The 13,370-nt window shown below is 42.6% G+C and overlaps 1 protein-coding gene across 1 annotated transcript in view; it reads right to left on the reverse strand.

Annotated features, from left to right (window-relative positions):
- The window catches only part of sptbn5 (spectrin, beta, non-erythrocytic 5), a 137,241-nt gene extending 124,125 nt beyond the window's left edge, over positions 1-13,116 (reverse strand). Inside the window, exon 1 of the mRNA XM_039785451.1 lies at positions 12,919-13,116. Within this exon, the coding sequence (XP_039641385.1) occupies positions 12,919-13,116 (198 nt within the window). The remainder of the gene's footprint in view (positions 1-12,918) is intronic.
- Between the last annotated feature and the right edge of the window lie 254 nt (positions 13,117-13,370).

Here is a 13,370-nt window from a genome sequence, read left to right on the forward strand (position 1 = left end):
TGAGGGTTATAGGTTGCCAGGTTGAGGGTTATAGGTTGCCAGGTTGAGGGTTATATATGTTGCCAGGTTGAGGGTTATATAGGTCGCCAGGTTGAGGGTTATATAGGTCGCCAGGTTGAGGGTTATATAGGTTGCCAGGTTGAGGGTTATATAGGTTGCCAGGTTGAGGGTTATAGGTTGCCAGGTTGAGGGTTATAGGTTGCCAGGTTGAGGGTTATAGGTTGCCAGGTTGAGGGTTATATAGTTTGCCAGGTTGAGGGTTATATATGTTGCCAGGTTGAGGGTTATATATGTTGCCAGGTTGAGGGTTATAGGTTGCCACGTTGAGGGTTATATATGTTGCCACGTTGAGGGTTATAGGTTGCCAGGTTGAGGGTTATAGGTTGCCAGGTTGAGGGTTATATAGTTTGCCAGGTTGAGGGTTATATATGTTGCCAGGTTGAGGGTTATATAGTTTGCCAGGTTGAGGGTTATATATGTTGCCAGGTTGAGGGTTATATATGTTGCCAGGTTGAGGGTTATAGGTTGCCAGGTTGAGGGTTATATAAGATGCCAGGTTGAGGGTTATAGGTCGCCAGGTTGAGGGTTATAGGTTGCCAGGTTGAGGGTTATATAGGTTGCCAGGTTGAGGGTTATATAAGTTGCCAGGTTGAGGGTTATAGGTTGCCAGGTTGAGGGTTATATAGGTTGCCAGGTTGAGGGTTATAAGTTGCCAGGTTGAGGGTTATATAGGTCGCCAGGTTGAGGGTTATAGGTTGCCAGGTTGAGGGTTATATAGGTTGCCAGGTTGAGGGTTATAGGTTGCCAGGTTGAGGGTTATATAGGTGCCAGGTTGAGGGTTATAGGTTGCTAGGTTGGGGGTTATATATATGTTATACGTTGAGGGTTATATATGTTGCCACGTTGGGGGGTTATATATAGTTGCCATCGTTAGGGGTTATAGGTTGCCACGTTGGGGGTTATAGGTTGCCAGGTTGAGGGTTATAGGTGCCAGGTTGAGGGTTATAGGTTGCCAGGTTGAGGGTTATAGGTTGCCACGTTGAGGGTTATAGGTCGCCAGGTTGAGGGTTATATATGTTGCCAGGTTGAGGGTTATAGGTCGCCACGTTGTGGGTTATAGGTCGCCACGTTGAGGGTTATATATGTTGCCAGGTTGAGGGTTATATATGTTGCCAGGTTGAGGGTTATAGGTGCATGCGTTGAGGGTTATAGGTTCCATGCGTTGAGGGGTTATAGGTTTACGTTGAGGGTTATATATGTTGCCAGGTTGAGGGTTATATATGTTGCCAGGTTGAGGGTTATAGGTCGCCAGGTTGAGGGTTATATATGTTGCCAGGTTGAGGGTTATATATGTTGCCAGGTTGAGGGTTATAGGTCGCCAGGTTGAGGGTTATAAGTTGCCAGGTTGAGGGTTATATAGGTCGCCAGGTTGAGGGTTATAGGTTGCCAGGTTGAGGGTTATAGCTACAGGGTTGAGGGTTATAGGTTGCCAGGTTGAGGGTTATATAGGTTGCCAGGTTGAGGGTTATAGGTTGCCAGGTTGAGGGTTATAGGTCGCCAGGTTGAGGGTTATAGGTGCGGTTGAGGGTTATGGGTGCGCCAGGTTGGGGGTTATAAGTTGCTGGGTTGAGGGTTATAGGTCGTAAGGTTGGGGGTTATAAGTTGCCAGGGTTGAGGGTTATAGGTTGCCAGGTTGAGGGGTTATAGGTGCAGTTTGGGGGTTATAGGTCCGGGTTGAGGGGTTATAAGTTGCCAGGTTGAGGGTTATATAGGTTGCCTGGGTTAGGGGTTATATAGGTTATGGGTTGGGGTTATAGGTTGCCAGGTTGAGGGGTTATATAGGTGGCCAGGTTGGGGTTATAGGTTGCCAGGTTGGGGGTTATAGGTGCGCCAGGTTGAGGGTTTATAGTGTTCCAGGTTGGGGTTATAAGTTGCTAGGTTGAGGGTTACAGGTCGCCAGGTTGAGGGGTTATAGTTGCCAGGTTGGGGTTATATAGGTTGCCAGGTTAGGGGTTATATAGGTGCGGGTTGAGGGGTTATAGGTTGCCAGGTTGAGGGTTATAAGTTGCCTTGGGTTGAGGGTTATAGGTTGCCAGGTTGGGGTTATATGGTGCATGGGTTAGAGGGGTTACAGGTTGCCAGGTTGAGGGGTTATAGGTTGCCAGGTTGGGGGTTACAGGTGCATGGGTTGGGGTTATAGGTGCATGGGTTGGGGGTTACAGGTTGCCAGGTTGGGGGTTATAGGTTGCCAGGTTGAGGGGTTACAGGTCGCCCGGGTTGAGGGTTATAGGTTTGCCAGGTTGAGGTTTATAAGTTGCCAGGTTGAGGGTTATAGGTCAGGTTGAGGGTTATAAGTTGCCAGGTTGAGGGTTATAAGTTGCCAGGTTGAGGGTTATATAGGTACACCAGGTTGAGGGTTATATAGGTTGCCAGGTTGGGGTTATATAGGTTTGGTTGGGTTATATAGGTTGCCAGGTTGAGGGTTATATAGGTTGCAGGTAGGGGGAGGTTAGGGTTATAGGGAGGTTAGGGTTTAGGTCGGTTAGGGTTATAGGTGCATCCAGGTTGGGGTTACAGGTTGCCAGGTTGGGGTTACGGTTGCCGGTTAGGGTTTATGTGCGGTTGAGGGGTTACAGGTTGCCAGGTTGGGGGTTACAGGTTGCCAGGTTGAGGGTTAGAGGTTTGCAGGTTGAGGGTTACAGGTTGCCAGGTTGGAAGGTTACAGGTTTCCTTGAGTTGCCAGGTTGGGGTTTGCCAGGTTGAGGGTTACAGGTTGCCAGGTTGAGGGTTATAGGTTGCCAGGTTGAGGGTTACAGGTTGCCAGGTTGAGGGTTATAGGTTGCCAGGTTGAGGTGACAAACGGGTTGAACATTGTATATGGTGTGTGGACTGTGTGAATGCGTTTCATACAAGATCTGGCAACTGGTCAACTTTAGACAAACATATTGGTCTGATTATTTATGAAGGAGTTTTGGGCCATGCTGCAGACTTACGGGAGTTTTCCGGAGAAATAAGAGACGGGGAGGGGTCCGGGGGAGGGGGCTAAAAACCGGGAGAAACCCGGGAACATCGGCAGTGTCGGCAGCTATGCTGTTTAGAGTTTTAAATGAAAAACATATTTTACCAAAGATACTGGCAGACCACTCTCTGAGGAATACTGTGTTACAGGGAATTATTGGAATTATTAGAATTGTTGGGGCTTTTTTAAATTATAGAGTGTGGTCTACATTTCTGATCTGCTACTGGCACCCGGAAGATCTGGTAACTAACGCTTTAACCGATCGCATATTGCTATCGAATAGATGCATTAATGTTGTCGACTTTGTGAAATAATCCATCTATTACGTTTCAATAATGTCTCGACAAAAGTGTTCCAATAGGGACATCGATAATTGTCGAAAGGCGTTGAAGTTCAACATCAACTCGAAACATCCTCCAGTAAAGCCATAAGGCCAGTCGTAGTTCGAAAGTTAACGCCGTCGCTTATTGTAACCAATTCGAATTTCCGAGGAAGCGCGTGCTTTGAGACGGAACTGTTAACGCCGTTTGCGGTCGATACGAAATATAATGATAAGCCGTTCAATCACAAAGGAAACACTAATTAACGACCACGTAACCATTCCTTGGTATTTTCCGTGGTATCGAAGGGTCGTTAACCCGTATTCCAACCCGCGTAATTTCGACGCAACCTATACATATTTGAAAACCTCGTTATATATTCGGTAGAATTTCAATAGATACGCCATTTGTTCATCCGGTTAAACGCCAGACCTAGAGGTAATTCGTTGCGAACAGAATGTCGTCAGCGTCACCGATATAAAATAATCGAAGTTTATCCAACAAACATAGTCTACGCTGTTATTGCCGTATCATCCCTATAAACATTCAATATCTTACTCTGGATGCACTCTTCTGCGTATCGCCATTGACAACGCTACTTTCGGTGAGAATGAGAATCGTTTCCGCCATCAAAAGCGTCGCTGAATTATGAGCGGTGAAGCGGATAGCCCGTGCCAGTCATAAATGTTACGATGGTAACAAATCAAACATTTGCATAATTTATTTGCATGCCCGACAGTTTTGTTAAAACATATCTGTCGGATCAACGCACGTTCGCGCATAATAAACATCCATGTACTTTGTTTTTCGCCGCTTCGAGTTCCGAAAGCTTCTGCTTCACGCTTAAGAAACGTTTTAACATAAGTTTAAAGCCGATCAGTTTTTCTGGGAACCGAAATAACGGAAACAATTCCATACCCTTTCATGGCTTTCGTAATTAAATCAAATTAAACGCCAGACAACCACCCTTTCGATCGCTATAAAGTATGGTGTTGTTTGATTCATTACCGCATAGGGGAACATCGCCGTGGTAGGGTATAACCAGGCGATATTGTGCTCAAGCGGCAGTTACCGGTAGCATTTTCACAATCGCCAAAGTATTTACCATGTCATCAAAATCTCGTGTATTATTGGGGTACCTATTGACATCTCTTTGTGATCGAACAGTTGTACAACTTCGAACATAGTATCTTCGATCTTCATCATTTTCACCTGCGGCAGCCTTCAGATTTAAAGATGCCTTCCAAACATTCTTCGCCGATTGACGCTCCGCTTTCATATGTTGAACATGAACTTAACGCCTGGGTCATTGTCCACAGTTCGTCTTCCGGTTCATTATCTTCAATATCAACACAACTTCGAAGCGACGCTAATTTTTAGAAAGCAGACACTTCAGCTGCGGAACCGATAGCAGTTCACTCCCGCGTTTTGTTTTCGGTGAGAGATTACCCGATATAAGCACTATCAATAAGTCGTGAAAAGAAGCAGCCATTAAATGACGCGGCAACCAATAACAGCCATCCATTAAAGAACTGACAAATGACCTTCACCTTCAGTTCAGAAATGCGTCGTAGAAGGTTCTTCGTTCGCAACATAACCGCCACCGTAATGGTTAATCAGAACATTGCCCAGCTTCGCATGTCAGAGCAACAGAATCTTTTGGGAGAACAACGACGCCATGTAGCGCATAGCAAATCGGGAATTAGTTCAGCACGTGGAAGGCCCTCTCCAGTATACTTTCGCATGCTTTATCAAAATGCTGTTGATAGAGTCGCTAACGGTTTTCGCGTTAGTGTAAACAAGCTGACCTACACGCATCATCTACGAACGCTTTCAGAGTATGCCACCATAGCATCATAATTCATATAAGCCGGTGTAGATAATGACCAATATATCTCTTCACCAGCCATAATGGGTTTGAATTATCGAATTATGCCGGTGCGATAAGCCATAGGATAAAATCCAATCGCATTCACGCTGATTGAAGTAGAACTATCGAGCATCTTCGCGCTATTGGGTTTCGACTCACTAGTACCTCTCTAATAATCCGCACCTGTGTTGTTATAAAGTATATTTGTTTCTGTTTGCTATGGGGGGGTGATGCGTTCTAGCGCGTTATCATATTTGCGTCGAGGTTGTAGTAGAAAGGAGCGGTTTTTGCTTTTGTTTTAAGCTGTGATTCTCCAATAGCGGTGCGTTGTGAGCTCGTCGTTGGTTTTTGGTGTCGGGCAAAATGATTTATGTGCGTCATGTGATTTATCGGATCTTGTTAGGGTATAATCACAGTGAACATTTATAGCAGCTGAGGTCAGGCGCGGTTTGTCGATGACGCCTCAAAGTCGTTATTTACTGGCGAGATATGGTTATGCCAACACAACCATGTGTTTCTCATCTGGTTGTATTTATGACGCAATTACTATTATCTCATCGTAAATAAAACGGCTTTTTGGGGCCGCGACGCTATGGGTGTGGTGCCAAGACCTACCAGAACCCTCTGGGGCACCTTTGTAGTTGGCTTTGTAAATGTGTGTTACACTGATTGTATACCTGACAAGACTCATTAAATGCACAGGCTGTGGACGATATGCAAATCGCAACAGTGTTTTGAAAACCATAAAAACCCGGACGCGAAACACGGGCTTATACCCCTGCAATAAAATCAACATTAAGTAAGTCCTGTCACCGAAACATATCGGTAGTGTCGAAAAATCCACACAGCTGTAAAAAACCTAAATGCCTACATTGTAGAGAGCCTTTAGGGGCTACTTACGCACTCTTGCTAATATACAGCCCGTCTAACGCAAAGAAAGTAGTGATAAGTATATCTTTTACGATGTCGAAACACGCTACGTGGGCCATGAAGCTAATTTTGTATGCGTATGGATATGGACGGTCAAAAAACTGCTACTAAACAACAAACTGTGTCGCATCATTCATTAAGAACTACAGACAGGAGAAATACAGAGGCTATACTTTTATAGCACACAATGCATCAGGTTTTAACAGTTATATAGTTTTAGAGTATCTGGTGAGTCAGAAACTTTGTCCAACTATTACTATGCGCGGTTCTAGGGTGCTTCTGATGATCGATTCTACTTTCAATCAACGTTGGATCGATTCGTTCAGTTTTATCCCTATGGCTCTATCTAAAACACCGGCAGCCATGTGGGTTCTCCGATCTTCTCAAAGGCTTCTTCCCACAACGAATTTAACAAGCGGTGAGAATGAGAATTATATTGGTCCGTGATCCTGCACCAGCTCTATATGGTTATGATGCTATGGAGTGACGCTCTAAGAAAAACGTCTCATGGAGTGGTATCGCTACCGTCCGGGGCATAACAACCTTTTGACTTTCGAAAAGAGCTGCTCAGCTATTGTGTTAACGATGTAACGGTTTTGATTAAAGCATGCAAAATATACAGAGAGGCCTTCCACGAAAGTGCACAGGCCTAGACCCGCTTGCATACGCGACATTGGCGTCCTCTCATGTATGGGTGTATTTAAAACGTTGTTCCTCCCCAAAGATTCTGTTGCTCTGACATACGTAAGGGCCTACCTTAGGCAAAACAAGACATGTTCTGATGTTTCAATACAGTGGCTTGAGTATGTTGCAGACAGAGAGGGCCTTGACATACAGCACGTCTTGAACAGAGGTGAAAAGTCATTTGGTCAGTTCTTTGTAGATGGCTATTGTGAAGACACACACGGGTTATGAATTTAATGGCTGCTTCTTTCACGGCTGTGATAAGTGCTAGCGTCAGGTGAAACCAATCCTCTCACCAAAAACAAAAAAAACACAGGGTGAACTGCTATCGGAGTTCCATAACAGAGTGTCTGCTCTAAAAATAAGCATCAGCTGAAAGTTGTGGTGATGTGGGAATGTGATTGGAGACAGGCTGTGGACAATGACCCAGACGTTAAGGAGTTCATGTTAACATATGAAAAGCCAGGGCGTCTCAATCCGCGAATCCCTCTTTGGAGGCCGCACAAATGCAATGAAACTGTACCACAAGGTAGAAAATGATGAAAAGATCAGATACTATGATTTCACAAGTTTGTACCCAACTGTTCAGTCTAAAAGAGATTATCCAATAGGACACCCCCAAATAATACACAAGGATTTTGATGACATAAACAAATACTTTGGCATTGTGAAATGTACAGTAGCACGCCCAGAGGCCTGTATCACCCTGTGTTGCCCTACCACTGTAACGGTAAACTGATGTTCCCCTCTATAAAGCGGCGCGGTGCCGTTCAGATGAATCAAACAACACCATGCACACATAGCTATCAAGAGAGGTGGTTGTCTGGCGTTTGGGTGACGTTTTGAATTACAGAAAGCCATAGAGAAAGGGTATAAGATTGTTTCCATTGCTGAGGTTTGGCATTTCCCAGAAAAAACTGATCAGCTTTTTAAAGCCTATGTTAAAACATTTCGTAAACGCAAGAAGCTTCAGGATACCCTGGGCATATCAAAACGGAAGACGAAAACAAAAGTACATAGATGACTATTATGCACACGAGCGCATCCGTCTTGATCCGACCAAGATATGTTTTAACAAAGCTGTCAGGCATACAAATAAATTGCTTCTGAATAGTCTTTGGGGCAAATTTGCCATGCGTAAGCGCACATGACTACTGCTGAGCTCATAACCGAACCATCCCGCTTCACACAGCTCATGTTCAGCGACACTTTTGATGTTCGACAGTTCTCATTCATCTCACCAGAAGTAGCGATTGTCCAATGGCGTATACACAGAGGGGGTCGCATCCAGAGTAAAAGATGTGAATGTTTTTATAGGGACATGACCACAGCCTATGCCCGCATGGAGCTATATGATTTGTTGGATAAACTGCAGGAACGTATTTTTATATGTTGACACTGACAGCATTCTGTTCACAAGCAGAGACGGCGAGTGGATCCCACCTCTAGGTCCTTACCTTGGCGATTTAACGGATGAACTAAATAGCGCCCAAGTCTGTGGGGTCTCCTACCGAAGATTATATAACTGAGTTTGTTACTCCGGGGTCCTAAATGCTATGCTTATAGGACCGCTCAAGGAAATACACAGGTTAAATGCAAGGGTGTAACCCCCAATGCCACAAATGCCAAAGTGGTTACACATGAATCGTTAATTGGGCTTGTTCAATCCTTTGTGACCAAGCAGCCGCGAGCCTCCTAACCATCTGACCACAACGGCCTTCACAATAACACGCGACAAAAACAGTTCCATCTCAAAAACGACACACTCACCAGGAAAGTACAGGTCGTTTACAATAAACGACGCGTGCTCCAAGACTATACAACTGTACCTTATGGCTACTAGGGATGTTTCAGGATTTGATGGTAGGCTTCAACACCCTTTCAGCCTTGTTATCAGTGGTCCCTCTAATTGTGGAAAAACATACTTTGTCAAAGACATTATTGAAAACATGTCGTGCGTTATTTCACAAAAAATCGATAACATTGTATACATCTATTCATGCTGGCAACCAATATACCATCAATTACTTAAAACGTTGAATATAAACTTTGTACAAGGTCTCCCGGAATCGTTCTTGATCGGGAAACACCTTTGCCTACTACTAAGAATAATTTGCTCATTATAGACGATTTAATGAATCAAGCCAGTGATAATTTGGAAGTTCAAAAAGTTTTCACCCAGTATGTCCATCATAGACGTCTTAGTTGTATATATCTAGTGCAGAATCTGTTTATTCAAGGTAAAGCTAGTCGTACAATCAGTTTGAATACAAACTATATGATTATTTTCAAAAATGCTAGAGATCAACATCAGATAAGCTTACTGGCACGCCAAATGTTCCCCGGTAATAGTAAATATTTTTTAGAGGCTTTTAACGATGCAACTAGTTACACCTTTGGCTATCTATTGATAGATTATAAAACCACAACCCCCGATATTTTAAGACTCAGAACCGCTCTGATATCCCCACAGCAGGTTGTATACGTTCCTAGAAAAAAGGTGTAATAATGTCAAGCCGAATGGAGAGGAATTTTACATTGTTAGACATGCTACATAAGGCATCACCCCGGAGCGTAGGTGTCATTGTGAGCAACGCTTATCCAGACTTTATTAATGCCCTTTGTGAAATATCTTTGAATGTCTTACAAGGTCACATACCGTTGTCTAATATTCAGTACAAGCTGTTAAAGAAAAAGAAGAAAGTTATTGACTGATAGCTGATAAAAAAGTTAAACATTTAAAAAAAAAAAAAAGACAATCAATCAAACAGGAGGGTTTCTACTGCCTCTACTGGGGGCCGCTATCCCATTCATAGCAAGTCTTATCAACAGGAGTTGAGATGGAACACACTCAGAAAATGTTTTTGGTTCCACAAAATCAATTAGCAGCATTACAGCATCCTCAAACATCGGACTCCTCAAATGTATCTCTGCGACAGTCTGTACAAAGTGAATTGGACCGAGCCATGAGTGATATATTGAAACAGCAGGACATTGATGTATATGAAAAAGCTAAAAGATATTCAAGTATTCTACAGAGGTACCTGGTCATGATAAAACAGGGTGAACGCCAGAAACGTGTGATTACATTATCAATGCCTGAAGTTGATTCAAAGGATTCAAAAGATGAAGAAGAAAAATATGTTAAAAACAGAAGTGTTGAAACATATGCCTATAAGAAACAAAAAGAAGCGCGGAATACATATTGGATTCATTATCCCGACACAATGACCAGATATCTTGGACAGATCAAGGGGAAATAGTTGTTGGAAATAAGAATGTGCCAGGTAGTCATCTGTATGATCTGCTGAAAAGTGTCACAGCCCATAATAATGTTGCAGACCGCTCTAGACCAAAAGGGTGGAACATATTTTTAAAAACGTTAGCTAGTTTAAATGTGCCAATATCCGGTAATCCCAAAACACAAGGGTACGGCGCGTCTATTGAGGCTTTTAAAACAGATACATCATCTGGAAGTAATACACAAACGCCTATGATGGTTTACTTAACCCGCCCCACTCCTAGAGCATTAAGAATGGCCCCTGTATTTAATACACAAACGGCATCTGATTTACGCCAACTAGTACTCCTAGAACCTTTAGTATTACACCAGCCATTACTAAGACTCGTTGGGCTAGTTTTTAATCTTTTCTATTATTACACTAATTTTTATATTTTACTTTTTAAACCTATTTTTATTATTTTTTATTATTACACTAATTTTTATATTTTACTTTTTAAACCTATTTTTATTATTATTTTTCTATTGAGATGTGTTTTCTATTGAGGTGTGTTTTCTTTATTCAACTATGCGAAAAGTCAGTGTTGTATGTAAACTGGTGACATTAAATGAATGTTTTACATAAATTTATTTTTATTTTTAAATCTGTTTTTATTATTATTTTTTCTATTCAGGTGTTTTTTTCTTTATTCAACTATGTGAAAATGCTGTGTTGTATGTTAACTTGTGACATACATTTTATATTTTTTTATTAAATTTTTTTTTCCATTGAGTGGGTAATTTCTTCAGGCATATGAAAATGCTGTGTTGTATGTAAACCTGTGACATTAAATGAATGTTTTACATTAATTTTATCTATTGAATGCATTTTTCCTGTATAATTTGTTTTAAAAAATAAAAAAGGAATGCAAAAATTGAGACATCGTAAGACATGTATATTCCACATTCTTTATTTTTTTGAAAAAAAAAAAACATCATTACACCATTTTTACACAATTTTTTTTACCTATAGGTGGCGCATGAACATTGTACACATTTAAATTTCTGATCATGACACACATCTGGATGTATTCTGCTAACAAAATGACTAACCATTGTATCGTTGCATACAAGATTGGCCCCATACATGCTCAATACTTTTGTATAAGGAATCTTTTTCTGAATGTGACATAAAAAGAAAAACACAGTGCTGTCCACATGTTGTAGAATAATTATTTTGAACTTTTTGTTTTGCTGAATGGCACATCTCCACACTGTTTTTTAAGAGGAAATTGCTAATTTCCTGAGGAAAAAAGGTAGGTGGATGTCCAAAGCTATCAAAGAACAAACCATGCTTGTTCTCTGTAATGTAAATACCTAGCATTTTGGCAAATAATTAGCATATACAAATTAGACCCACCGTTTTGCTAGTCTTTGTGTCTGATGATTTTAGGTTTGTATAGGTTCCGTGGCATGGGCAGAGACTGTTGGTCAGTGTCCCCAAATATCAATCTTTTTCTTATGTTCTCATAAGAACTCCTTATTTTGTCTCTTCTGATGACATAGTCGATGGTGTCAAACTGTTTCTTCAAAATCTCCCAGTCACACCATTGTATAAAGAACACATTTTTAAACCATTTGTTGTATTCCTCGTTAGATACAGGATACGGTTTTAACTTCCATTCTTCATGACCGCGGGTAGCAACTAACTTCTCCCTTTCACTGCATACGCTAAGGAAAATAAAATCCTCTGCAGGCCTAGTGAAACGGTCTGCTTCCACACGATAGATACTAGAGCCATCACGACTGTCCCATTGAGACACATACACCAGCTCAGGCAAGCCAGGATTATCAAGGTCCAGAGAGACAACATCACGAAAAAGGCCCCAGTCTTTCACAGAAATTGTACAGGCTGTTTTGGCTTTGCTAGATAGTTCTACAGCAACACTAGTGTAAACAGCTAATGTTACTGATCCTGCACTGTATTGAATTGAATAACGGTATCCATTGACACCGACATATTCCAGATCAGATGTACATGGCTCAGTCATGCTTGTAGGAAAGATCTCCGAACGGAATCGCTTCTTTCGAGGGGCCTGACTCAAACTGCATGTTGTTCCAGTATCAGTCTCACCGCATCCCCATAGCTCTTTTCGGCGTTAGGCGCATACCAAATGTAGTGGCTCCTGTTCTAGATGTCTCACCTTCTTCAACAAAAGATGATCCAGATTGTTGTCCAAATGCGGGGAAAGCCATGGCTGAAAAACGATTCCTCTTTGCTTTTCCCCAAAAAAAAGAATTAAAAAGTGAAAACTCCAGAGTACTTTGAGGAAGTCTGAGAAAACGAGGCAGCAAGCGAGCTAGCAGAACAGCCTAAAAATGGTGGATAAAAAAAGTGAGCAGACAGCCTTGAAACAAGGGGTTTTAAACACCACAAACCCCACCCTGTAGGGCGTTTTTAAAATCAAACCAATAGCAAACCCATTCTTAACAGCTAACCATTGGTCTATCAGACGTATTAACACCTTTTTTTTACAAAAATTTAAATGATGCCCTCACCCCACGTAAACCATGACGACCGCGACACCGACGTCATCACATCCGCTTAGATGCGTCGCAAGCTCGACGATTAGATGCACTAACATATTCGGCCACTAGATGGCGCCGCGGTGCCGACGGCCCACCGCGACGTCATCACATCCGCTAGATGCGTGCGCAGCTTCGACGATTAGATGCACTAACATATTCGGCCACTAGATGGCGATCGCGAGTAACGACGTTCGACCGCGACGTCATCACGCACGCTCATATCATCAGTTGGCATGGCAGGTTTGCGTGTGCGTGTGAGATGACGTCACACATGCACGCGCAAAACCGCCATCTTTATACTACTGAGAGTATGTCGCGGACGCGTGTACTCTGTGGGTCCGGGGCTCTCTGGAGCCTGTTGTTCGTTGTCGTCTTGGTCATGTTGTTCTCGTTCATCATCCAGTTGTTGTCCATCATCGTCCTCTTCCTCCTCTTCATATTCGGCGCCGTGGCGGCGAGGTCGAGGGCGACGGGGATGATACATCGTCGAGGACCATTCTATTTCACCGTTTTTGGACACGAACCTTTCGCTCAACTCCTCGTCCTGCTCATCCTGCTCCTCGTCCTGCTCCTCCTCGTCTTGGCCCTCTTTGTCTTCTTCTTCTTATTATTCTTCTTCTTTTCTTCTTCTTCTTCTTCTTCTTCTTCTTCTTGCAGAGAAATAACATTGAATACCGTATGGGTCAGAGAGACACTTATGCTTCTTTATCAGAAGCATAAGTGTGCCTTTCACGGGGT

The sequence above is a fragment of the Perca fluviatilis genome, chromosome 20 (assembly GCF_010015445.1).
Source record: "Perca fluviatilis chromosome 20, GENO_Pfluv_1.0, whole genome shotgun sequence".
In the NCBI taxonomy this organism is placed as follows: Eukaryota; Metazoa; Chordata; class Actinopteri; order Perciformes; family Percidae; genus Perca; species Perca fluviatilis.